The 9513-nt window shown below is 44.6% G+C and overlaps 1 protein-coding gene across 1 annotated transcript; it reads left to right on the plus strand.

Annotated features, from left to right (window-relative positions):
- The first annotated feature begins 5308 nt into the window (after positions 1-5308).
- On the plus strand, positions 5309-9089 carry LOC123088582 (sucrose:sucrose 1-fructosyltransferase). Its single transcript, XM_044510801.1, has 4 exons — positions 5309-5622; positions 5753-5761; positions 6301-7154; positions 8201-9089. Exons 1-4 carry the CDS (start codon positions 5349-5351, stop codon positions 8903-8905), a joined length of 1842 nt encoding a protein of 613 aa, XP_044366736.1. The 5' UTR covers positions 5309-5348; the 3' UTR covers positions 8906-9089.
- The last annotated feature ends 424 nt before the right edge of the window (positions 9090-9513 follow it).

A 9513-nucleotide genomic window follows, 5' to 3' on the forward strand; every position in this document is an offset into this window, starting at 1 on the left:
TGGTTATGAACAAATATTTTACGCACTTGCAAAGTTTGGTAGCCCAATAGCATCAAATGATCTCCATACAAACGAAATACAAATCCCGCTCAAACATTGCACATATGTATGAGCACAAATTTTGTTTCTTGTGTACAGCGCTCTTCGGATGTCATTTGGCACCAAATTTTGCAAGCACCTAAGACATTTAGTCATAAACAAAGCTATAAAGTTTCACATTTTATTTTATTTGTTGATATGTTTTTTTATTGTGGTTTTAGCATGGGCGCATCTACCTGGGGCATGGAAAAACCACTCCCAAGGAAAAGTCATGTAAAATAATACTAGCTCAGAGGCTACAAGCATGGCCCAGCCCGGGGCACGATACATTTGTGGCTCCACCCTGCCTAATGCCTAACGCGAAGTGATAATGCATCGAAACATGATGATTTGCTCGATATGCTGCGTTGAACTAAACCATGACAATTGACAAAAAATGTACAGGAAAAGACATATTCTCGGAATGATTTGATGGAGGGTAAGGTACCGCTCTTCTAGTTGATGATGTTTATGGTGAAGTGTCAAGATCTTGTCTATATTATTGGTACCTTGCGATGGTGATTTTGGTGGGTCTATCTTGAAGCCATCGATTCATGATGGTGAATTTTAGTTTTTGGAGCACGTGTCAACGATGGGTTTCATTAAGAGATATCTTGAAGAAGAAATGGATGTAGTGGGCCTGGAGAAGCAGAAGCCCATGGCTATGAGACCGGTAGCGCGGCACCAATCAGAACCACAAAAGAAGTTTCTCAAAAAAAAACTGCAAAAGAAAATTAGTTCAAAAACTCAAACTATACGTCAATCAAATTGAAAACGAAATTTACGTGATGGCAACCCCACCAAGGACATGACAGCACCGGAGGAAAACGAGTTTGAATTTTCGTTACAGTTTAGTGTGCGTGTCGGTACTTCTCTGGAGCCAGGCCATCACCCCCTCTCTCTCGTCCGTCCATATAGCTATCATCCATTCATCGCCATCTCCCGCCAAACAAATCCTCCAATGCCTCCTTAATTATGTATTAATTGTCTTCTTCCTCAAGCCCTATTCACATATGTGATATGTCCCATGATATTAGAGGTGGGCAGGGGCCGAATTTGTTGTTTTCACCCGTTTGCTAAACTTAAGCACGATCTGACCCCGGTAGCATGTCTGCGATGCGTGTGTGTGCTATGGGCAGGCAGAGACAAGCTCTCCTCGTGATAAGATTGACAGAATATGTGTCTGTGGTTTAGATTAGGATGTGGTTTGATGGACTTTCCTCGAGCAAAAAAGCCAAGCACCTACCGCCGGCAGTAGGTTTATATAGGGGCTGTTTGGTTCTAGGCCTAACATTGTCATATTTTGCCACACATTTTTGCCAATCTTGCCTAAGGTTAGTTTATCAAAATGAGAGCCACAAGTTGACAAGCCTAAGGGAATCTTGCCACACTTTTCGTGTGTATGCCATGTGGAGCCCAAGTATGGCTTGCCTAAGGTGTGGCTGGAACCAAACACTCACTTAAGTTGGTCAAACTTGTCTAACCTTAAGTGCAACAATTTTTGACAAAGTTAGTCGCAAACCAAACAACCCTATAGCCTACCGCCAAAGGCCCTGGTGGTAGCATATTTTTCACGCCAAACGGGCGTGACGACGTAGTTAATTGCTACCGCCATTGATCTTGCGGTAGGTTGTGTATAACCTTACCGCCTCGTCCTTGGTGGTAAAAAAAGGGTTATATCCTGAATTTTTTTCGAACTGAGAAGTTTAGCAAAAGGGTCAAAACAGTGAATTCGGCCATGGGCACGCGATATGCTTTCTATTCCACACATATACGTGATGCGATGGTCGGAAGATGACCGCCCGTGGTTGATCTGCTGCTGTCCAGTGCCCAGCGGTTCAACGTCTCTCTCTCCCTCTCTAAGAGAGAGAGAGAGAAAACCACTGGGTCATGTGATGTGATAGCAGGTCATCATGTGTGGTGTGTCTGTTCCCGCGCTAAAGAGGTTCACAGCTACAGTGGACGAGAGATGCACAGCCACCCAAATGTGTCGTGTGTGAGGGAGATCTGAAATCATCCACATGCTCAAGTTGGAGCCACATATTTCCTTCTTCATTTTACCCTAGACTAGTACTGTAGCACCGTGACTTTTCTTCTGAATGTTAGAGGATCTGATTTCATTTTCAAGAAGGCAAAAGTCAAGGTTCTTCGGTTTGCAAAGAAATAAATCACATGCTTCACTGCATGTGCAAGTGCACACAGGTAAATTGTAACCCCTGTTTCGTCCAGAGCAGAACTGTACGGATGCATTAAATGAAAATCTATATACGCATACTACACATATGTATATTGCATGTAGAATTTTCCAGGTCTTTTTAGCTGTCTTGGAAACCTCATTTCGGTTTTTCTTCCGTTCGCCCATTATCCCTTGTAGAATGTAAATATAAATGCTCTAAATTAATGTAATCCCGTGAACAGCCCCGCAGCCAGAGGAGAGCAATCCAGTGTTTTTTTTTGTTTGTAATGTTGGCAGGAAAGTGACAAATTCATTGGTTAGAAAGGGGTGTTGCAAAAGGCCAACATGCCTAGCAATGTACAAATAACAGGAGAAAACTCAGACATGAGAGCGGTTAGACTCTTTCGAACCATGTTTATTTCAAATAAAGATATAAACACTGAAAAAGAAATACAGCAAGATCTAATGTATTTCTTTTTCAGTGTTTATATCTGTATTCATCTGGTTAGACTCTTTCGAACCATGTTTGCCAATAAATAGCTCGCTGTAATTGTTTTTTCATTTTTTGTTTTTTTCTTCTGAAATCTCAGTGATTCACAGTGTTATCACTTATCACGTCGAGTCATGGGCTTCATGTACGACATATCTTACCAAACACAAGTGGTAGGGATGATAATGGCCAAAACCGTCTACAAAACCAGCTATATAGGATATGGTAAGAGCTTTTAGCTTCCAGATACAGTCCCATTTGAATTATAGTTTGGTTGTTGTTCCTAATATACCACAATGTAGGATAATCAATTTATTAGTCAGATTACCAGGCCCTTCAAATATGGCTATCTGATTTTTTAGTTACATTTTATTTATTAAAATTTATTAGGAACAATAAAAAACATATTAGTTAAATTATATGGTCATGTGATTGAACTTACTTGCCATTGTGTTGTGTTGCAGTTATGCGTCCAACTGTCGAGAAATAACCCCAACAGATGGGTGCTTTTTGTGGAAGCGAAATGTTGGCTCTCGGGTGCCAGCGCACCCTATATGCGCATTTTTAATAATTTCAGAAAAGATTAAAAAATCCGAATCTTTTTGGCATCAAATATGATCAAGTATTGTACTCATATAAAAAGCTTGGCCAACGAATGATTCCTGTTGACTTCAGGGCAAGAAAAACAAATTTATGATGCCAATATAGCAAAAACAATACTTTGTATACAGCGGTTTTTGGCAAATCTCTGACCTAGGATACAATGAAAATCATTCCCTCGTGAATCTTTTTATACGAGTACAATGCTTGATCATGTTTGATTCAATAAGTTTCGGAATTTTATGATTTCCTTTTAATTACTAAATTAATTTTGAATATAGGGGGCTGGCACCCGAGAGCACAAGTGTATTTCTCGTTTATTGTTTTCATTCTTACTGCCAACATGGGAATTTATAGAAATGTTCATTAAAAGGGATAAAGACCTCAACACATGATCTATTCTCTAGCATAAATATTATTTGTGAGCTTTCTAGAAAATGGTGGAGACAAGGAACCATATTTGCTATGCTTGGTTTACCAAGTCTTGAACCTAGCAACAATCTTGTCACTGCTACATTTGAGAGATGTTTTTCGACCATGAGAATTGTAAATATATTTGCTCTACACACACACACACAGAGAGAGAGAGAGTAATGATGCGGTCATGAAAGAATATTGGGGCCTATTTGGAAGGGTCACGCTACTCGTCGGCTGGCGGATCTTTCTAAAAGATCCGCCGCCTCGGCAACTTTTAGATCCAGAGCGATGAAAAATCAGATGGAACGTCCATACCATGCAACATGGGCAGTGTTGCAGAATTCTTTGCAACAAAGCTTATTACATTGCAGAAACCTTTTGCGACATAGGTGAATGATTTTTTTTCTTCACTATTTTTGCAACATGGGTGTTGTCTTGGAAGAAAATTCGCAACACAGGTAATGTTGCACAAATTTACAGTTTTTTTTGTCTTTAATTTTTTTTTGCAACATGGATTTTGTTGCAGAAGGCAATTTTGTAATACATATGATGTTGCAGAATGTTTTTTGTAAAAAAAAGAGACATGTAAATGACACATCACACACAGAAGAAGTGGCGGATCACTCCGGTGAGATCCGCCAGCTGAAGGCAAGCGCTTTCCTATTTTGAATGTAATGCTCTTAATTTTAGGCACAATTGCACAAGTCTATTTAATATGTCACTAGGTGATTTTTTTTATCGAGATCCACTCTCTATAATTTGCCACCGCTAATAATATTTGCTTCCACAACTTAGAGTTCAGTATACTTTATTGCTCAAGTACATTCAACTAATATCTCAAGTGAAACACTTTATTTTGGGGAGCACTTCTACTGGACATATTAGACATTTTTCATCGCTGAGTATATTACTTTTATGTATAATATTACTTGATATTCACACGCATAATGCACACGTGGACACCCGGACGTTTTCACCCCAAGTCCGGGCCATTGATCAACTTTGTGAATGGCACCAAGACCGCCAATTCTCGGACATCATAGCATAACCCGAGTATTGATGTTAATAGTTTTGACTATCCTGAGCTCCCTCCTGTTAGCAGATTATTTTTCTGACGTATTAAAAACAGCGGACTTATTTCTAAACACTGTTAACATTGTAAAGCTAAAGTGAAAGAGTAATGCTAGACACACGGGCTTTTACAGGGGATTTACTTAGTGGTTAGGATTTGATTGGTTGAGGTTTAATTAAGTGAGGCTGGCCCATCACTTGAAATTAGGAGGAGCCAATTAGAGGAGGGAAGGCAATGAGTCCGTGAAAGTCCGTTGTTCCTTTGCCCGTGAGTCTAGTATTATCGACAGTGAAACAAAAATGCTACATCGACGGGCATATTACGGATTTACGGGCCATCAAGAATTGACGACTCGAAAGCCAAAACTAACCCAATAGAACCATGTAAGAGTCCGTGCATGTAGCATTGCCCAAGTGAAAACCCCGGTCACGGCAGCCCAGCTCTATATAAACCGCGCTGGCTCACTAACTTCATGCATCCAGAGTCCACCAATTTTTGTTTCGAGCGGCGCCGCGATGGAGTCACACGCCGTTCCTAGCGAGCAGCCCGCGTACAAGCCGCTGCCATCCACCGCCAACGAGGACGCCCATGAGCACCAGGGCGGCGGCGTGAGGTGGCGCGCGTGCGCTGCCGTGCTGGCGGCCTCGGCCGTGGTGCTCGTCGCCGCCACCACGCTAGGAAGAGGAGCCAGGGTGGACGAGGACGCCGGCGGGTTCCCGTGGAGCAACGAGATGCTGCAGTGGCAGCGAGCCGCGTTCCATTTCCAGCCGGAGAAGAACTTCATGAGCGGTACGTGACTAGTTCGTTTTCAGATTCAAATTCCGTTTGTGTTTCTCTGGCGTGGTTTGATCCACAAACTGATGTTGCTGTCTTTGCTTTCTGTTTGCCGGCGGCGGCGGGCTACTCCGGCGACATGCAGATCCCAACGGTACGTTAGTGCTCACTGACTGAAACGGAGATTCCACGTGGCATATATGAAAGTTGGATAAAATATACTACTACATGAGTAGAAGAACACAATAACGTGGTCTTCCTTCCCAAAATACGATACAAAATTATAAGGCATATATATTCTCAAAATCTCAAAAATATATTATAAGGCATATTTTTTGTGTCCTAACTCCTAACTCACTTTGTTAAGTTTAACCATGTTTAAAAAAACTCAACAGCGCTGCAGTACCAAGTCAGTATATCAGTGGATCCAGTGCGAATAATGATTTTATTGAAAACTTATATGCCCTGTATTTTTAAACAAACAGGGCTGAAATTATTTGACCAATACATATGTTTTCTGAACCTCACCCAAAGGAATGGATGAAATTTCTTCCGAATTGAAAGCCGAAACCATGCATTTTTATAGCTACCCAAAGAAACATATGTGAAAATTGAGTTGGTGATCTAAACATGAGGTGGTCAAGGAGGGCAACAAGGACTGATTTGATTGATCTGATTAAGCACTCATTGCAGGTCTGGTATACTACCGTGGATGGTACCACCTGTTCTACCAGTACAACCCGAAGGGCATCGCCTGGGCCTTTGGCATTTTGTGGGGCCATGCCGCGTCCCGAGACCTCGTCCACTGGCGCCAACTCCCATTGGCTGTGCTTCCTGACCAGTGGTATGACATTCAAGGTGTCTTGTCAGGCAGCATCACTGTGCTTCCTAACGGCACGCTCATCATGCTCTACACTGGTGCCACCAATGTCTCCACCGTCGAGGTCCAGTGTGTTGCCGTGCCCGAAGACCCAAACGACCCCCTCCTCCGCCGCTGGACCAAGCACCCCGCTAACCCCGTCCTCTCCTCGCCACCGTGGATCAGCACCAACGACTTCCGAGACCCCACCTCCGCGTGGTATGATGGCTCTGATCACACATGGCGCACCGTCCTCGGGTCCAAGGATGATCACAATGGTCACCATGCCGGCATCGCCTTCATGTACAAGACTAAGGACTTCCTTCACTATGAGCTCGTCCCTGGCATCTTGCACCGCGTCGAGAACACCGGCGAGTGGGAGTGCATCGACTTCTACCCAGTCGGTGGCGACGACAACTCATCACAAGTGTTATACGTGCTCAAGGCGAGCATGGACGACGAACGACATGACTACTACTCGCTGGGGAGGTATGACGCGGCGGCAAACACGTGGACGCCAGTGGACCCCGAGGCCGACTTGGGGATCGGGCTGAGGTACGACTGGGGCAAGCTTTATGCATCCAGCTCATTCTATGATCCGGTGAAGCGGCGGCGCATTATGATGGGTTATGTCGGTGAGGTCGACTCCGTGCAGGCCGACGTCGCCAAAGGATGGGCCTCAATCCAGGTATATATCTATCTGTCTATACTATACATCGATAGCATATGATTGTTTTATGATCTTGCGGCCATCATCATTGGTTCATTATGCATGTTTACTATTTAGATAGATCAACGCATTGCCTCTTGAAATTGCTGCAGTTGTTAAATCAGTGCAATTGCAATGTTGCAAGCATTCTTCTCCGGTATGCAACATACATGCATGCTTAAATGTTGATGCCTGCATGGCTGATTGGCTGCGAAAAATGGACCTATACGTAGGCCGCGCCGGCACCCGGCGGAAACATGTTAACCACATTTTCAATATATGTCTAGTTTTTTTTTTGCATCGAATTGGGTCTTTATTCAAAGAAATAACAGCTGGTTACAATCTGCCCATAGGCTGCTGATGAGAAAATTCAGGGCTTTGATCAAGCCAACTGTATATACTCTCCAGCGTGCTGCGTACAAGCACGCTGAGCACATTGGTGGGCCGGAAAATTAAGGTCTCTACTAACATGAAGAAAAACTAGGCACTATAGTCTCCAATTCTTGTAAGATAGGCGCCGCAATCGAACGTGAATTGTGGCGCGAGTTCCAGAGGGTGACGAGATCCAAGCAGTCAACCTCCATGATCACACATGTGAAAACCCATGTAGTTGGGCGAAGATCACCCCTTCTCGAAGGGCCAGCAGCTCAGCCACGAATGGGTCCGAGACTCCTGGCAGGGGTTTACACCATGCTCCCAGGAATGCAAGCATCACTGTACTAGTATTCTTTTCCAACCACTGTCATGCAAAGACAAAACCTTTTCCAACTAATAATATACTAGTTTTTTTTAATTTACCCTCATAGTTGGTGCAAGAAGCTTAAATATTATTCACTTAATGATCGACAGGCCGTCCGCTTGAATTTCTGGAGCAATTTTTGAAGTTCGTTATGTGAAGCCTTTGGCACCATTTTTTGTTCGTGTGGTGATTTCACCAGTAGAAAATCAGTTTTGTTCATTTTTTTAGTTCTTGATTGATGTCAGTGTGCACTCATGAGCTTAACTAATTAACTACGTGCGTGCAGTCAGTTCCAAGGACGGTGGCTCTGGATGACAAAACCAGGACAAACCTCCTCTTATGGCATGTGGAGGAGATCGAGACCCTTCGCCTCAATGCCACCGAACTAAGCGACATCACCATCGAAACTGGCTCTGTCTTCCATGTCCCTCTCCGCCAAGCTGATCAACTCGACATCGAGGCCTCCTTCCGCCTTGACGCTTCTGCTATCACTGCCCTCAATGAGGCCGACATCGGCTACAACTGCAGCAGCAGCGGTGGTGCTGCCTCCCGCGGTGCGCTTGGCCCCTTTGGCCTCATCGTCCTCGCATCCAGCGACCGTTGTGGTGAGCAGACGGCGGTGTACTTCTATGTGTCCAGGGGCCTCGACGGGGCCCTTCAGACCAGTTTTTGCCAAGACGAGTCACGTTCTTCACGAGCCAGGGACGTGACGAAGCGGGTGGTGGGAAGCACGGTACCAGTGCTAGATGGTGAGGCTTTGTCGATGAGGGTGCTTGTGGACCACTCCATTGTGCAGAGCTTTGCGATGGGCGGGAGGTGCACAGTGACATCACGGGTGTATCCTATGGAGGCGATCTATGAGGCGGCAGGGGTGTACCTGTTCAACAATGCCACCAACAGCAGTGTGATGGCGGAAAGACTTGTCGTGCACGAGATGGACTCCGCACCCAACGAGATCATCACGGATGATAAATATTTGCATTTTGAATGAAGATCTTGTGTACCAACAGTGACCACCAAAGTATTGGATCAAAGAATCCCAGGGAAGGATAAGACATATCCAAATAATTTTACACGCCCTCGTCGGGGCTGAAACATGTACATTGGACTATTTTGTTTTCCATTCATGACACTTTGAACAATAAATATCCCTCGATATCTGGTTATTGAGGTCATCCAGTTTTTTGGGGGGCGGGAAAAAGGGATAAATAGCTAGTAGTAGTGCGGGTGCCCACGCTACTACTACGGCACTATAGCTAATTGTTAGTAGTAGCGTTGGTGCCACCCGTGCTAATACTACGTCTGTTAGTAGTAGCGCGGGTGCCACCCGCGCTACTACTAATTATCTTTAGCGGGTTTTATACCCGACGCTACTACTATTACTTTCAAAAACAAAAAAATCTCGATCCCATGCGTGCTGTCAATGGCAGCAGTGGTTCGATCCAGCGACGGTTGGGGTCGCCGGAGGCATGAACAGGCAGCGGCAGACCAGATCCGACGGTGGCTGTTGGAGAGGGCCCGCTTCTATGGAAGAGCAAGGTAGCAGCATGGGGCTCCTCTTCCCGACCATGCCAGATAGCTCCTGGTCGTCCATGGCGA

The sequence above is a fragment of the Triticum aestivum genome, chromosome 4A (genome assembly GCF_018294505.1).
Source record: "Triticum aestivum cultivar Chinese Spring chromosome 4A, IWGSC CS RefSeq v2.1, whole genome shotgun sequence".
NCBI lineage: Eukaryota > Viridiplantae > Streptophyta > Magnoliopsida > Poales > Poaceae > Triticum > Triticum aestivum.

What these genes read in the sequence shown, in the direction of transcription:
- LOC123088582 (XM_044510801.1), top strand. Translation starts at nt 5,349, where the DNA reads ATGGAGTCACACGCCGTTCCTAGCGAGCAGCCCGCGTACAAGCCGCTG. An exon ending in AAGGATGGGCCTCAATCCAG is followed by an intron (nt 7,155 to 8,200) that starts GTATATATCTAT and finishes ACGTGCGTGCAG; the next exon opens with TCAGTTCCAAGGACGGTGGC.